Source organism: Onychostoma macrolepis, chromosome 15, assembly GCF_012432095.1.
Source record: "Onychostoma macrolepis isolate SWU-2019 chromosome 15, ASM1243209v1, whole genome shotgun sequence".
Taxonomy (NCBI): Eukaryota; Metazoa; Chordata; class Actinopteri; order Cypriniformes; family Cyprinidae; genus Onychostoma; species Onychostoma macrolepis.
In genome coordinates, this window is record NC_081169.1 from 26254208 (window position 1) to 26272275 (window position 18068).

An 18068-nucleotide genomic window follows, 5' to 3' on the forward strand; every position below is an offset into this window, starting at 1 on the left:
TAATAATTTATTCTTTTTAGTCTCCATTTCATTAATTTAACATATTTAATATCGGGGGCATCCAAAGTTATTTTTCATTTGAACATTTTTTAAAAAGTAACGCAATAGTTACTTTCCCTGGTAATTAGTTACTTTTATAATGATTTAACTCAATTACTAACTCAGTTACTATTTGTGAGAAGTAACTAGTAACTATAACTAATTACTTTTTTAAAGTAACGTGCCCAACACTGGTGGCCAAACAATGACCACAGAGAAACAAACACAGAGAGTCTCACCTCAGCTGTGAGATGTAGGGCAGACACTGGAGGAATCCCTTCACTTCACTCTCTTCATCTGTCCAGTCTATCAGCTCTACTGGTTTCTTCTCTGTTTGGAGTTTCAGCACTTCTAGGAGGATGAAGCTCTTTCTCTCTGAGAGCTTTATTCTCCAGACTGCAGTAGTATGAGGAATGAAGCATTATTATAAGCAAACCAAGCACTAAAGGTTTTGTTTTAAAGGTTTCACATGTATCTCACCATCCACTGGCACTGGTGTCTGCTCACTAGGTTTGCTAGTGTCTCCTTCTCCATAGACAGCAGAAACTCTGACTCTATAGCAGGTGCTGTGAGGTAGAGTTAAAGTACATTCACACACAGGCCCTTGTGTTAGTACTGATGACCAGCCGTCCAGTCCTGCTTCTTTATACTCAACCATATACTGCAGCACTGGACAATCTTCTTCAGGTTCTGCTTTCAGCCAGGCAAGTCTGAGAGTGTTACTGTTCAGCTTATTCACTAAGGGTTGTCCAATTATTGGTGAAAATGCTGTTTTAATGTTAATCATCTTACTGAAGTTGCTCATACAGTCCTGCTCAGCAACTGAATACCTCAGTTGATACTGTTTGGCTGACTTTAGATCTGATATTACAAAGGTTTCTTTAACAGTTTTGGCATCAAAAATGATCTCTTTCCATGTGGTGTTGTTTGTTCCATCACTCAAAGCCCTGTACTCTATGACATACCTCTCGATGTTTCTGTTTTGGGTTTTATTAATTTTTAGAGACACACAGTTGTGTTTTATTTGAGATATTTGAGCGTGATCTGGCTTTATTTGAAGTTTCAGATTTCTGCTCATAATCCTACCTGCATGATAAAACTGCACAGAGAATTCATAATCACCATCATCAGGTACCAATGCAGCAATGAATTTGGTTTGCTTTGCGTCTTCATTTGTCTCTTTGGCAGCAATGAATACTTTTAGGTCAGAAAGTACTTTCTGGCTGATACAAACAGGCTTCAATGACCATAGTGAATCTTTTGCCTTTATGCAATTTGGCATGTGCTCAATGTGCTCTTCTGACATGGTCAATGTGCTCTTTTTCATTAATTCAATGTGCTGCTTCAGAGCTTTGAAAAAAGAGTCATCAGCCTCCATTGATGAAATAGTGAAGCAGAACACACTGCTCATCAGAGGATCATTAATGACTCGTTGAAGCTCCTGCTGTGATTTCACAATAGTTATGTTCCCTGCTCTGCACCCATTTAAAACTGCCAGTTCAGCTTTCTTCTTCTCAAGCCAATGCTGTGTGTTTTCTAGGCTGAATGGAGATTGATCACCGTTCCGGATAAGTTCTTGTAAATTCTTCTCTCTCTCTTCTTCAATAATATTTAGCGACTCGATAATCTCAGCAGTTTTTCTCTGAAATTCTGTCCTATAATCTTGCAGCAATTCTGAAAAGTTCTGAAGTTTTTCTGTCAAAGCAGGAAACCAAGCCATTACTGTCAGATTATCATAATCTGTTTCCATGTCCTCACAGATCCTGATCTGTTTTCTCAGATGTTCCAGAATGTTCTCAGCTCTTTGAATCAAGTTTTCACTGACTCCAGTCAGAGCAGCACTCACAGAGCTTTTGTCCAGTTTCTTCAGAGGGTAGAGCCAGACCTTCAGAGGAACTGCTCTCTCATCTTTAGATCCAAGCAGCATTGGCAGAGAATCATAAACCTCTACTGCCTTTTCAAAAGACACTGGACTCTTCCAATCACCCACATCAATGTAGAGACTGCAATCATATAAAATGCTATTAGCCTTTTCAGTTTCATTAAGACTTGAAAACACATCTCCTGCACTGAGGGTGGTGGCGATCCTCTTGATAACATTTTCCATTTCTGTATTTCTCTCTGTGCTCATTCTCTCATTATCAAAAACAAAGAAGGCTTGGGCTCCATAGAACACAGCGATGATCACGTGTGTAGCTGTGGTTGCATTAATAACTGAGGCAGGAGCTCCTTCTGTAACAGTCTTTGGTTGATCATGTCCAGTCTGGTGGTGGTTTTATAGTGTAGTGTAACTCTGTCCTGATGTTGAGACTGAACTGGGTGATTCAGAAAGGCTGCAGCTCCATTTAGCTCCATCAGTCCACACAGAGCCCTCAATCGTAACACTGGTGACATTTCAAATGCTCTGCACCTCTCCTGAAGGGAGTCATCTTCCAAAACCTTTAAATGTGTTTTCAGTTGGGGCCAAGCTATTCTGTCACTTGTTACAGTGTGGTTATCCCAAAGATTACTATCTGTAAACACATTCACATTCTACTTCAATTTACTACTGTAAAAATATTTTCAGTTACACATACAGCCTACACATACTACACATCATAACAGCCTGGAGGAAGACGTATGGAATTTTGTAATGTTTATAAAACCATAAATTCAAACAGAAATTCAAATTAACAAAGTCAAACTGTACTCAGTATTATTAGATGCAGCTTTAAGTTGAGAACAAAATAAACATTTTTCCACTCAAGTAACACCGTAATATGTAGGATGGAAATTAACATGAACATGTATTTATTACATTTAAACATTTTACAATGTGTATTTCCATTACTAACGCTAATATTAGGTATAGCTAATAGTCAGGGTAACTAAGCAGGCTAGACCAACCTGAAAAAAAAGTTTCATTGCGACGGTCATACAACATTCCAAGAACCAAAGGACGACCAAGAGCCGCAACCTCAGTTACATCCATAGGCAAATCTGTGGGTAATTTGGGGAAAAAATAAACACATTACTACATATAGATGACTGGTGTTTAGAAAAGCCCTGAAAAACTTTGCTAAACCAATAATATATATATATATATATATATATATATATATATATATATATATATATATATATATATATATATATATACAGCCACAATATATACAGAAAAATTACTGTACATCTGTTTGACTGGAATAAAATAAATACTGCACTACCTTTCTTGGTTGTTTCACAAAATATATATTTTCAAATTTATAATAATACAAAAATTCAAACAAATAACAGATCCAAACTTTCAAAATATAGTATGTTTTCTGTAATTACCAAACTGTGGAGCACATAAGAAGCTATTCATAATATACTGTAAAAATAAATAACCTGAGGTGAGCTCATTAATTTGGGCTAAAATGTGTGTATTGTGATCTTTTAACATATTTGATTTCAATTTATACTACTTACATCTACTCATTTATGAGATGCTTTAATCCAGTTATTCAAATACAGGATATTTCTATTTATTAACTGAAAGGATGTCAAATATCATGTCAACAGACAAGTCAAGTTACTGCTTAAATAATCTGCTGTGAACCGCTGTACATAAGCTCATGAGAGGAGTATCAGAACATACCATTACTGGAAAATCCACTGTAGAAGCACTTAGTTGGATGAGAATATTCAGTTTTTTCATCCCTCGAAATCTAAGCCAAAACAAAGAAAATATGTAAATATTGTCAGCGACTGCTGAACGTTTGTATTTGCGTTTCAAAAATCTTTGAGGCTACAACACTCTGTTCAGAAAATATTGCACTCAGCTCTCTCATTTCTTCTTTTACCTCATCCATGAATGCAACTTCAAGCTCTTTGATCTCCTTGGTGTCCTTGCTGTCCTGTGTTAACACAGAAGCCTAGACAAAGCAGCATCAGTAGTTTAAGCTAATTTACAAAACATTGCAAGCAAATCAACTTAAGTAAAACTAAACTACACGTTTATTTACAAGTTGTAGGTAAAAGGTCAATAAAACTCGGAAAACATCTAAAACATATTGTTACTCTTGTTAACACGGTTATAATCAATGAAAAATAAATCTCTTTATTTTTTCTCTTTTAATTATTTTTTATTTTTAAGTATTTTTAAATATCTCTATTTTAAGTATTTGTGTGTACGCTATGTTGATTATAATGCAAGCTTTCACAAGAGTGCAGAAAACTGCCTGGACAATCACAGTCGTTCAGCTCATGTTAAACAAAACTCTGTAGTTTTGATTTCTCAGAGCCTGTGGGCATTTACTGTAAAGCTAGTTTTTGAATCTCAGCAGGTTATATTTCTTCGGAAGTTGTTTTCATGTGCTTTGTGAATAAACATCTATGCATCAAGCTGCTCCCTAAGAAGGACCTGGAAATGGTTATTCTTGCATTTATAACATCAAAGCTAGACTATCATAATTCCTCGGTTTGGGTTTGCCTAAATCTGCTCTAAATTGCTTGAAAATGGTATAAAATGCAGCAACCAGACGATTGAATGGCACTAGAAAATGTGAGCACATTACTCCTGTGCTTGCCTCTTTACACTTGTTTAAAAATGAATAGCAAATATGTAAAAACTGAATAAAAAGCTTCATAAACAAATAAACTAAAATTCTTAAATCTCACTCATTAGAAATGCTTTGTCATTGATTGGCTTATGGACTCTAATTAGTCATTGCCTTCATGTACTCAAAGCACTGTCTGAGCCTGGTTACATTTAAAAAATGTTTAGATCAACACATTTCATGATTAGTTAAAAGACACAACTCTAAACAAAATTCCTTTTTAATTAACTGTGCAGCACCTGTAGCTATTTATTCTGCCTCAAATTTATATGTAATTTAACAATCACCTCCACCAGGTTGTGTCTCTGCAGTGCTGGTACTGTGTAGTGTTGTCTGATGTGGGTCTCACAGTAAGATGCAGTGCAGGTTAAACAGGATTTAACAGCTTTGAGCTTCATCTCAGTGCAGATATCACAGGGCACATCTTCAGGTCCAGCGTAGCAGTGAGTAGGAAGAGCAGGACTATACCCTGCCTTCTGGAGTTCCTCAATCAGTTTAGACAACGCAACATTTACATTCAACACAGGACGACCTCTGAACCTCTTTCTGCACTGAGGACAAGCATAACTTTCAGCTTGAGTTGGTTTGCTCCAGTATCTCGCAATGCAAAGTTTGCAGTAACTGTGTCCACAGGGCATGGAAACTGGATCCTTGAAGACCTCTGTGCACACTGGACACTTGTAGTGATCCTCTGTCAGCAGAGTGGCTGAAAGTGTGCTGTAGAAACATCTGTGATTATTACACACTCAATAATTTTAAACACAAAATAAATTAAAAACTGTACAGTGCAAACAGCATTAACAACAGTGCACAATCAATTTTCACAACATGCTTACAAAAATACATTTCAGATAAAAAAAAAAAAAGCAGAAATATAATAATAAAAAGCTATTTCCCTAACTGTAAACTTCCTTCACTCAGGAGATTTTGGGCTTGTCCAAATACCCACACTTGCAGTCTTTACATTTGAACCCTTGTCTACTTACATGATGTATTTCCTGTATTTGGCCCAAATGTTTAAGTGGGTGTAAAGACCACAAGTGTGTGTAGAAGGGACACACTTATAGTGTTATAAAAATGCAAGTGTTTATAGAGCTTTATTTTGATTTTCAATATTTTGCATTTTAAAATAACCTGTTGTCCAGTAGTGACTATAACAGATGACATTATTAGTGCTTTAATTAGGCTAAGTGATAAAAAGCATTTGCAAATGTTGCACAATATAAACATACTCATCTTTATGTTTACTACCAAATCATATGCAATATCTATTATTAATAATAAAAGCTGCAGTCCGTAACTTTTTTTGGTTAGGTATTATCCGAAATCAATTTTTGAGCAAGTACATAACCAGCCAGTGTTCAAAACTATCTCTTTACCTTAGCCTGATTCACAATGGTAAGCTTGTAATAATGTTTTCTAATTTGAACGATACTGGTACATTTTCATGTGAAATACAAGCATGTCGCCGCTCGTCTTTGCGTCATTATGTCACGTCTGTAAACATAAAGAAGGAGTTCCGGCTAGTAGGCTATATCACAAGATAGGATGCTGCAGGTGGCGGATCATTTATAGCCTTTTCTCACAGCAGCTGGAATAATTACATTTTGATGGCAGATCGTAATCCAAAAAGGATTGTGTGTTAATGAAACACATGTACACACTTGGACAGAATTGTTGGTACCCTTGGTAAATATGATCAAAGAAGGCACAACACAAAAAAATCTACGCTTTCATTGGAGAATAAGAATTTAAAATTGGGGGAAATATCATTATGAAATAAATGTTTTTTTCTCAAATACATGTTGGACACAATTACTGGTACCCCTAGAAATTCTTATGAGTAAAATATATCTGAAATATATTCCCATTCATATTCACAAATTTGAGCACAGCAGCATGATTATGAACATGAAATTATCCAGCCATGGCTTCCTGTTTCATCCATCACAATGTGAAAAACCAAAGAATATATTTCTGACGTGCAGCAAAAGATAATTGAGCTTCACAAATTAGAAAGTGGCTTCAAGAAAAGAGGTAGAGCAGTGAAAATTCCCATTTCCACCATCAGGGCAATAATTAAGAATTTCCAATCAATAGAAAAATGTTATGAATCTGTCTGCAAGAGGACGTGTGTCTATATCGTCCTAATGCACGGTGAGAAGGAGAGTTTGAGTGGCCAAAGACTTTTCAAGGACCACAGCTGGAGAATTGCAGAAAATAGTTGAGTCTCGGGGTCAGAAAACCTTAAAACAAATTGTCAAACAGCACCTACAGTACATCACCACATGTTGTTTGGGAAGGTTTCAAGAATATTTTTTTTTTTAAATCAAGAAAAGAAAATGCTTTCACCAAACAACAAATCTCTAGCATATTCAGTTGTCAGACACAACTGGAACTATTGGTCTATGGTAAGATGTAACTAAAAAATTTGCTTTATATCAGCAAACACTCAAGATGGGTTTGGTGAACACAGGGATAAAAAGTACCCCATGTGTACAATGAAATATACTGCTGTATTTTTGATGTTGTGGGCCTATATTTCTGCTGGAGGTCCTGGACATCTTGTTTAGACACACGGCATCATGGATTCTATCAAATACCAACCGATAAAAAAAACAAAACTAAAGTGACTAAGACCGTTAGAAATCTTATAATGGGCCATGTTTGGATCTTCCAACCAGACAATAATCCAAACACAAACCTCAAAAACAACACAAAAATGGGTCACTGAGCACAAAACCAAGCTTCTGCTGGCCATTCCAGTCCTCTGACCTGAACCCTGTAGAACACGAGTGAACTGAAGAGAAGAAGCACCAACATGGAGCTGGGAATCTAAAGGGTCTGGAGTGATTCTGGATGAAGGAATGATCTCTGATCTCTTGTCAGGTGTTCTCTAACCTCATCAGGCATTATAGGAGAACATTTAGAGCTGTTAAACTGGCAAATGGATGTTTCAAAAAGTATTGAATAAAAGGGTGCCGTTAATTGTGGCCAATGTGTATTAGAGAAAAACATTTATTTCATAATGATATTTCCCCCCATTTAAAATTAATATTATTATCCAATGAAAGGTTAGATTTTTGTTAATTTTCTTTAATAAAAGATCAAAAGGATTAACAATGCAGATTAATTTTCACAGCCTTCTTTGATCATATTTACCAAGGGTGCCGATATTTTTGGCCATGATTGTATATTTTTATCAAATTTCATATAGTTATTCAATATCACGCAATGAGTGCCTTTTTTTTCTCCAAAAATATGCATGATCATAAACAGTTCAATAAACAAGAAGTTAATATTAAGAGACTTACGTTTTAGACACTATTTTTCCTGTTTTTGCTCGATTTCACCAACAAAATCATTCTAAACACAGCCATAGCACTGTTTTGCATCTCTGAGCCACATGACAGTGTTTCGTTCCTGAATGAATCAACCATTTAAATGATTCGGTTCAATCGCAATGACTCACTTAACAGTGACTTGCTGCCACCTGCTGGCGGTTTTAATTTCACATTTAAAAGTATCTTTTCATTTTTAAATAATTTCAAATATCCGTATTTGATGTTTTATGTTTAAAATATCAAAACATTATTTAACGTTGTGTAAATACATCTAAATGCCACTTCAGCTTCTGTTTCCTCTGCATTAAAAAGGTGAATTTTGTTGATACTTTCTCATTTGTTTAGTAAGAGCCAAAATGTCTTATTATTCTAATTGACAATAACACACTCTGTCGATAATTATCGTTATCAATAAAATACCAGAAAATAGCAAGACATAATTTTTTTGTCAGTATTACACACCCCTAGCGTTAAGGGCACTGCACTTCAGCGTTTTTAAGACCTGGGACAGTCTTGCGCTCTTATTTCCTGTTGCGGGTACTTGGGGTGTGCAACAATGACAAAAAAATGATATTGCAATATTTTATGGAATTTGGTCTATAATAATAATTAGACAATATTTTTCTGAGAGTGTTAATGTGCTGGTACCACGGCAGGTTAAGAGTGTGGTGGACAGCTGAATCACAAAGCTTATTCTTCATATGCGGTGCCGTGGTTAGTTTGCAGCAGTAACAGAAATGACCTCTTCCAATAAGTTTACATTAATTTGTATGGCGATGCATTGCTGCAACACACATATTTTTTCCACTCAATTATGTCATGATAACAAGATGTTATGTCATTAAAAAGACATCTTTTCTCGTAAAAACGAGATATGTAATTTGTGATATGTAACTTTATTTTTTAATAAATACTCATCTAATACAATCCCATACCTTCTGGGCCTGTAACTCTGTGCTTCATCTCTGAACGCGATCGGTCTGTCCATTGACTGCTCACTTTTTACAGACAGGAACGACGGTGCTGGAGATGGTGACTCATCTGGTCTCAGACTGTGAGGGTGAAAGAAAGAAACATACATCTTTCAGAGAAAAGTCATCCTTTCCCATTTGCTTTTTAAGAATTACACAGAAACCATGACTTCACAATATACTGAAAAGAGATTTGGACAAAATATGCAAATATAGTTGTTCGATTTGTTAATAGGACCTCTAATGTACACACATTGTGTTATGAAAAGTATGTGTCCAAGCACATATATATCCAATCAAAGAATTTTTTTTTTTTTTTTTTACTTTTTAACACTGTAAGGTTGAGTTCTGTCTTTGAATGCGATTGGTCGGTCAATTGAATTGTTGCTTTTTAAAGAGAAGTATGATGTTGCAGGAGATGGTGCCTCATCTGGTCTTAGACTGTCAAAAAGACACAGAAAATGTAAGTTTGTGAATATACAAGAGACATACAAAGTATGCAAGAAAAGGATAGCTTTATGTCTTAACAAACACACCATTTAAAATGATAAACTCTCATACTTTTCATACCCAGTGTAACTAGGGGTTCCATTGTTGAACGCAATTGGCCGATCCATTGACTGCTCACTTTTTATAGACAGGAGTGAGGGTGCTGGAGATGGTGTTTCATCTGTTGTCAGACTGTGAATGAGGTTAAAAACTAATTTTAGAATGAAATACAAAACAAGGGCAAATGAGGGCAAATGATTTCAGGATTTGGCATTTGTTAATTAAAAGTAGATCCGTAACTCTTGACTTGCATTGCTATCATTCATATCATCTCCTGTGAACAACTTTTGTAACACTGAACAAAAAAGACAATCTACACAGTAAGGATGTAGAGGAAGTGACCTCACTTCCTTATGGACTTTAGCTTTCTGGAAGGTTTTCTAGAAACCCCCCCCCCCATACGCACATTCACACAACATGGAGACAGTTTTATCAGAAGTGCTACTTCACCTCACCACAGTCCTACTCACTTAGGTATTCACTACGTAATTTCTACTTTCGATTACTGATGATATAAAAGTAAATGACTAAAAATTAATAATTAAATCAAAGTAAATAATTACAGTTATTCTGTATCATTTGGCCTTTATTAAGTGGCTAGGCTGGGCCTCTGTGTTTTTTTGATTAAATAAAACTATTTACTATGTACACACAAGTGCAGATATGTGCCAAAAAAGAATGTACATTCTCATACCGTTTAACACTGTAAGATTGAGTTATGTCTTTGAACGCAATTGGTCGATCCATTGATTGGTTGCTTTTTAAAGAGAAGTATGAGGTTGCAGGGGATGGTACATCATCTGGTCTAAGACTGTCAGGACGAGACAGAAACTTTGAGTTAAACAATGTACAAGAGACATACAAAGTATGTAAGAAAATGATAGTACTATGTCTATAGTCTATAATTATCTTTTGTTTTATTATTATTATTATGCAACAAGCACACCTTTAAAAAACAAAAATAAAAAAAGTAAATTCTCATATTTTCCATACCCATTGTAAATAGGGATTTCACTGTTGAATGCAATTGGCCGATCCATTGACTGCTCACTTCTTACAGACAGATGTGAAGGTGCTGGAGATGGTGCTTCATCTCGTCTCAGACTGTCAGAGTACCAATTTAGGTTATACACAAATATCTCAATGAGATTTAAAACAAAAAAAAAACTTGCTCAGAATCTTTTAGAGAAAACATAAAACAAATTCTTATACCGTTTAAGACCATAATGTTGAGTTCTGTCTTTGAATGCAATTGGTCGATCCATCGAATTGTCGCTTATTAAAGAGAAGTATGAGGTTGCAGAAGATGGTGCCTCATCTGGTCTTACGCTGTCAAGAAGTCAGAATTTACGTTCAACAAAAGAATCTGAGACTTCATAGACAGAAATAGATAATTTGTCTTTATTACACAATGAGCATTTTTAAACCCCTCATACTTCTCTCCCAAAAACGTTGCTCCATTGTTGAATGCAATCTGTCTATCCATGGACTGATCACTTTTGAATAGACAGCTGTGAGAGTGCAGGAGATGGTGTGAGATCTGGTCTCACCTTTTGGTACATGAAGACAAAAATGTGTTGTAAAAGTTAAAATAATATGTTAAGTACATTAAATGCCATTGAACTACATGGAATTGAGGGCTCAAAAACAAAAAAAAAAAAACTAAATATTCTGAGTAAAAAAAAAAAAAAAAATCTATTCATGAGCTAGCATTTGTCTATTATTTAAAGCTACACCATATACATTTTGTTTTGTTAGAAATAAACTACATTTTCTTAATGAGCAAGCACATAAACATTTCCAAACCTTGATTTTTCCTAACCTCAACTCACTATGGCAAACTTATAAGGATGTATATATTAGAGCTGTTAGGACAGATTTTACATTAATGTCAATAAAGAAATGAAGGTCCGACTACTGTAGATGAAATATGTGTGCATATTCATTATTTTCATTTTTTAGTTATAGTTTAAGTTATTTCCATTTCTTCTTTCTAGATGAAACCTTCAGATTCATCTAGAAGCACAGAGCAAAAGTTCAACTCACATTATAAAGTAAACATTAGGCAAATAAATAAATAAAATGGTTCCTCTACAACTAGTCTTTTGATACACAGGGGGAAAAAAAGTGAGATTATTGTAATGTAATAATGGATTGTCATAATCTGCATACTCTAGTAACAAATAATAATAATAATAATAATAATACATGTGATACAAACATGAAACTCATAAGAGTGGCAGATTGTAAAGTAAACACACAAATGTTCCGGAAAAATAAAAGTAATGTAAATAAACATCTGTTTCATATATGTAAACATGTAACACTCAATGTGAACTGACATTTTTTAATGTTAATTTTAAAGCATAGGTCATGTTCTGAACAAAAATGTCTTAGTCCGACAAAAAATGGTTTACCAGACAGCTCTGTGAACTAACATTTTAGAAAAACATGATATTTATTTACTTATTTATTTATTCAGTGCATAAGTTTGTTTCGGTATACTGTTAGTACAGAAGTCCTACTGGCAGCGATCGTTGTACCGCATGTAAAATCTGAAAGCCTGACTGAAAGGCATGAAATACGAAACTCATTTTAATCGATTGAAATGTTTAAAAAAAAATAAAAAATTAATATGGAAGTAGCCTGTTGTTGTCTCGAGAAACACGGAAGTAAGCTACTGTAGCATCTAGCATGACAACTACACTATACTTTGACTGAGCACTGTTGAGTGAAAAGATTAGAAAATTGTATTAACATACATACTGTTGTTAGAAAACGCTTAAAAAGAAAAGGGTTCTGGGGAAAGTGTCTGAAGAATGTCAAGACCCAAACTCTAATGGCGAAGCCACATCAGTTTAGTACATACTTGTTTTACTGGAGACATATTAATTATACCATTTCAGAGTCAATGACACTTACCAGTTTTAGCTCCTCTTAATTCTGTATGTAGTTTTGCACTGGAAAACATAGTTTTGGTTCGATGTCTTTGGTCATCTGAGTAAAGAGAAGGAGACACGTGCAGCACCTGAGGCCCACTCAAACACTTTCACTTTCGGTTTGTCTTAAAAAAAAGAAGTGTCTGATTTTTCGACGTTAAATTACTTTCTACTAGCTGAACTGGCAGAAACTTACATCTTGTAAACCAAACTTTAATATCTGTATGTTTTTACTGCAGTGAAAACTAACATTAGTGATGGGCGCTTTCGAAGCACTGCTTCATGAAGCTCCGAGACTTTTGTGAATCAGTTGTTTCAAAACAGTGGTTCGGAGTTCGGAGCGTGTAATATCAGAGAATGGCTGCGTCCGAAACCTCATACTCAATGAGTAGGTATTTAATTTCAAGAAGTACTTACTTATCGAGCGCTAAAAGAGTACGTACCCTACAGCCAAATCTCGTTGGCGCAGAATGATCACTAGTGACATCAAAGTACCGCGAGAGCTATAAGAGAGCAGATGGATCCTTATGCTTTCGAATCGCTCTCGCGGTATTTTGATGTCATACACTGACCATTCTGCGCATAGACATAATAAATACTATTTATTATGTCTATGATTCTGCGCAGCGCCGCTTCAAGTCGAACGCGTCTTTTGAATGCGATCCGTCATGTTTAATGTAATCTATGACGTTATAACAAGCGCAAAAACAAACTTAAAAGATATGAGTGACAGGCTTAATTCATCTATCTGTAAATATTTTGATGTTGATGAAATTTGCTTTTTATGAAATTTTTGGTCTTGTTGAAGGAACAGCTGCCCTTATGATTGTAGTAGCCTATAACCAATACATTTTGGGTTGATTTAACTCTACTCTATTTTTAACTCTACTAATATAACCCACAGTTTAAAGATATTATTTTTTTATTACGAAAAACTAAAATCATTATCTCTTGAATATGTTATTCATTTCTTAATTTTATGTGCAAAATTGTTCATCCACACGCAAAACTGGCTTAAATCTCCTTGTTTTCCTCTCTTTCTTGTTGAATGTCTCTCTCGTTTCATCCCTGAGGCTTATAAATAACAAAAACAAATGCAATTTTAGTGCATTATGATTATTCAAAGGTATTTAATATTTTTTCCCTATGTATATAATCTCATACTATGATGCACGCAAACCCATTAGTTATGTTTTCTGTTGTTGTTGTTGTTTTTTTGGTCATTGTGATTGTTCATCGTTAAAGATACCATCTTTCCCTGAGCTTGTATGTTCTGCAGTAATAACAATAAATAGAAAATATAAGCGACAGGCGCACAAACACCTCATAGCATCAATAAATCCACAACCCTACACAGTTTTCCTCCATGTTTGTAATATCTGCACAAAGGAGACGCTGATCAGCTGCTCGAAGATCTCATCTTTGGAGAAGACTGTTGATTTTACACTCGAAAAATGTAAGTATTACTACTTAGAAATTAAGATTACCTCAGAAAGCACTGGTAGCCCAACACTTATGAACAATAATAATGATAAATGCTGACCAATAATTATATGTTTTAGTAAAACAAACAAAATGTAATTTGCATTTTCATATGCCATAGCTATGCATGACTTCACAAATGCAGCCAAGTTGAATACATCTCAATTTTCAGTCAAGTAATGAATTAATGCATGTGTTAATGAAACAATTATATTTTATTTACTGACAAGAACAGGAAACATGAATGAGTAAAATGTAAATAAAAGTAACCATGACAATAAATAAACACAAGTCAACAACTTTATTCAAACATATTGTTCTAACAATCATGTATTTACAGACGGTGAACCCACATCTACAGCATCCTTGGGCACAAATGTTCAGTAAAGCTGCTTATTTCTTCAAGTTACTACTATAGTATAAATGCTTACATATATTTCATACAATTTCTATTTGGGGCTTTACCGTATGAGAAGGCATAACTGGTAGGTTAACCTCAGTTTGCTAATATTATAACCATCAAGTCTAGTTACAGCTTAGTGTCATTGTTTGTACAACTAATTGGTAATTTTTTGTCATGTGGTGTGTTTATAAGGCTTTGGAAGATGGGAGTGTGAAGATCTGAAGCAGTGGAGGCCAGCTGTTATTAACCACCTCTACTGGACTGCAGCTTCCATTTAATTTAATTTAATTTAATGGAGGACAAGTGGAAAAGCATGGCCAGCAGTGAATGTGATCTTAACGTTTGCTTCCCAGACAGCAACATAGTGTTGGCCCAGATCTGGCCCGCGTGAAATCCATGCAGGCCAGATGTGGGCCGGATCTGGGCCGACACTATGTTGCTGTCTGGGTTGCTTCTCCCAACATATGCATCAGGCCTCATGGAGTCTCTGAGAGTGTTATACTGCAGGTCACCACAGGCTTCACGAGAATACAGCACTGTCATGTCTTCCACTACACCTGCTCCTCTTTCCAGATCCCTCCAGAGGATCAACGAGATCAGGCTCATGGAGTCTATCTAGCACAGCATTCACCATTTAACACACGTTAACAACGTGTGATACCCAGACTGAAAGATTGCTAAATGTGTCAGATGGTATATTTTTCTTTTGGTAGTATATGTTTGGTACATCTACACACACATATATTATTTATATTAATATTTATATATTTATTAAAAGTTGAAACGTTGTGTTATGAGTTAGGTATTATCAGTGCTATGAAATATTTGTTATAATTTAGTGCTGCATAAATAAAACTGAATTGAATTAACCATAAATGCAGATCTGCTTGATATATATATATATATATATATATATATATGATGTAAACTTCATAAACAAGTTTTCATACAGTAAAACAATTTGTGATTGTGATCATTTTTTATTGTGACCAAAATGGGGCCATTTAAAATCTTTATAAATTCCTCCTTCCTTTATAAAGTCTTCTAAGGGCTGACACAACAGCCATTGCTTGATGTGCCTGCACAGAATGCCATAGGCCCAGCGGACAACTTGCCTGTATGCTGTCTATATTTACTGTGTTATACCAATAGGATCAAAAAGTTATTTACTGGTAGTCGTGACCTAAATATAGGCAACTTGTAATTGAGAAACAAAATTATTCAGGTAGTTTAAATATTCAAATCTTTAACTTACTATGTATTTATACATACAAATATTCAGCTCAGATTAATAATTGATCTCTGCCCTAAACATACATGTGTCTTCTGGCCTGGAGAGGTCCATGCTCTTGTCTGAAGTGCATATATCTGTAGCACATACGGGTTCAGACAGAAAGCCTCAAAGCCTGGGTGCAGACTCAGACACTGCACATCAAGTGTGGGGGTCACACTCTCCACTAAGACCTGTTGTGTAACGTATCTAACTCCCTGCAGCACTGACTTTACTCAGCTGTGACCATGGCCTTGCATTTACTACAAGCTACACCTAACGTTAGTGTCGGATATTAACGAGTGTGACGCCTGATCAACGCTTATTAGTTTCTGTTACTAGTAAGTATCAATACTCATAGATGACCAATACTAGCTTTGCTATTGCCTGATTAATACATATCGTTAGCTAAGGTGTGTGTAACGTTATATCTGTAAGCTGACTGGTTTCTCACCAAGACACCTGTCCTGTTCTCCTCACACATTAACTCAAATCGTCTCCTCTGACCGTTGTTCGGTCTAATCCTGGCCTGTTCCTGCTCTCTTGGCTGCATAGCAGGCTCATAATTTTATCTGTGGTCCGTCATACGAGTGTAAATGAACATTTAAAATTTCCTCAGCGTCCGAACTGTCATTGCGATCCATTGCTTTCCTATGGTTAACGTGGACCGCTCTCCCTTTTGATGCGTCACTTCCGGTTTTGGCGGTTTTCAGATGCAGAAGTAAAATTCTCTCACAAAAACGACTCCAGAAGCCTTAATAGCGTATTTTAAAGTTTATTTGAAAGAAAATCTAGTTCCTACATTATTTTTCTATACATCGACTCACTGGGGTCTCTAACCTGCAATATGCCCTTTAACAGTCATGCATGGTAGTTAAGTAGTACATACAGACAAGTGTGGGTAATAATGGTACTTACAGGTAGTGCCCATACATGGTAACTAATTAGATACTTTACTGTACTTACTAATGTATACACATGGTAAATATGTAGTACTTACGGACACATGGGTACAAACAGGCACATCCTTACAGTATCCATATATGGTAACTAAGAAACATTACTGTACATACTAATGGTATGTTCGTGGTAAATATGTAGCACCTACGGAAAAATTTGCTATTATGTGGTAACAAACAAGACACATACTGTACTTGGTATACATGTGGTCAGTGTTGGGAAGGTTACTTTGGAAATGTAATAGGTTACAGATTACAAGTTACCCTACTTAAAATGTAATAAGTAGTGCAACTTATCAATTACTTTATTAATGTAACTGATTACTTTTTGATTACTTTTCTAAATTTCTATGTTTCCAGCTGTTAATCATTTTCAAACATGTAAACCAGGCAGGGTTAACCTTACAGTAGAACAGTTTGAAATCCTTCATCACTTGAATTAAGATTATAATATTTTATTTTTAAAGGAGACATTGGATGCCAAATATCTTCATTTGCATATAAATGTGTCTTGGCAGTGTGTGGACACAACTACCCTACAATGATAAAAATGCACTCCTTTTTTTTTAATCCCCCTATAACCTAAACAGCCTCAATTATCAAGCCATTTTGATTTTGGAGTGAATAATCAGCGCTCTCTTCCACCTTCAAGACCATGACTGAGGTGAGACCCTTGAGCAAGGCACCAAACCCCAACTGCTCCCTGGGCGCCGCAGTAACAAACAAAGATACTCTTATAAAATAACAGCTGTATTTTATAAGAGTTTTTATTTTTTATAATAGTTTGGTTTACTGTATTTTTATAATAGTTTGGTTTACTGTTTCCTAACGTCACAAACCATTCAACACAATTAGCAATCCGATTACATGATAATATACATGCAATTTAAATGATAAAATATATGAATCATAATGTATATGCAATACAGTAAGTTAGTATTGTTAAAGTATAGCATTCAATTTACCTTCTCGGTTTGTCAGATTAATCGCGTTAGTTAAAAACAGCAGTCACCATAGTTAAAATCTGTTTTAAGGTAGTTCAGACAGTACATATTTGTTGTACAACACCAAACGAGTGTTTTATTTATTTATTTTTTTGGATCTGACAATTCGGTAAACTAATACTTCTCCGATAGTAAAACGGGTCTCCCCTCCTCCACTGCGAACGCGAATGATTGACAGATGATACTCGGCTTCTTATAATTCCCCGCCACGGAAAAGACGAAACAGCGCCATGACGTTTACGCGTGGTCAAAAATATATTACATCCGTAGTGTTAAGCACTACGCGTTGGTGGTATAGTGGTTAGCATAGCTGCCTTCCAAGCAGTTGACCCGGGTTCGATTCCCGGCCAACGCAAGAATCCTTTTGATGTTAAACTCTCCAGTGAATCCTTAATAGCTAAACATCCAAGTCTTTCAGTGTTCTATTAATAACCGCTTATACGAATATCTTTTAACACTATCTCTTCAGCAATCTGAATCTCAATTGGCTTGAGAGACTCGGTGCTCTGCAGCCCCGCCTCTCTCCCA

General features: G+C 35.5%; 1 protein-coding gene and 1 non-coding gene across 2 annotated transcripts in view; one reads left to right on the forward strand and one right to left on the reverse strand.

The window, feature by feature from the left end:
- Positions 1 to 12897, reverse strand: part of si:ch211-281l24.3 (uncharacterized) — a 65916-nt gene extending 53019 nt beyond the window's left edge. Inside the window, 15 exon segments of the mRNA XM_058799250.1 lie at positions 279 to 435; positions 520 to 2230; positions 2233 to 2552; positions 2926 to 3018; positions 3659 to 3728; positions 3864 to 3935; positions 4907 to 5336; positions 8899 to 9015; positions 9259 to 9375; positions 9496 to 9615; positions 10178 to 10294; positions 10477 to 10587; positions 10696 to 10812; positions 10920 to 11033; positions 12406 to 12897. Coding sequence (XP_058655233.1) covers positions 279 to 435; positions 520 to 2230; positions 2233 to 2552; positions 2926 to 3018; positions 3659 to 3728; positions 3864 to 3935; positions 4907 to 5336; positions 8899 to 9015; positions 9259 to 9375; positions 9496 to 9615; positions 10178 to 10294; positions 10477 to 10587; positions 10696 to 10812; positions 10920 to 10969 — 3602 coding nt within the window. The 5' untranslated portion in view covers positions 10970 to 11033; positions 12406 to 12897.
- Positions 12898 to 17823: 4926 nt separating this feature from the next.
- On the forward strand, positions 17824 to 17895 carry trnag-ucc (transfer RNA glycine (anticodon UCC)). Its single transcript has one exon. It is a non-coding gene; the product is annotated as a tRNA-Gly (tRNA).
- The last annotated feature ends 173 nt before the right edge of the window (positions 17896 to 18068 follow it).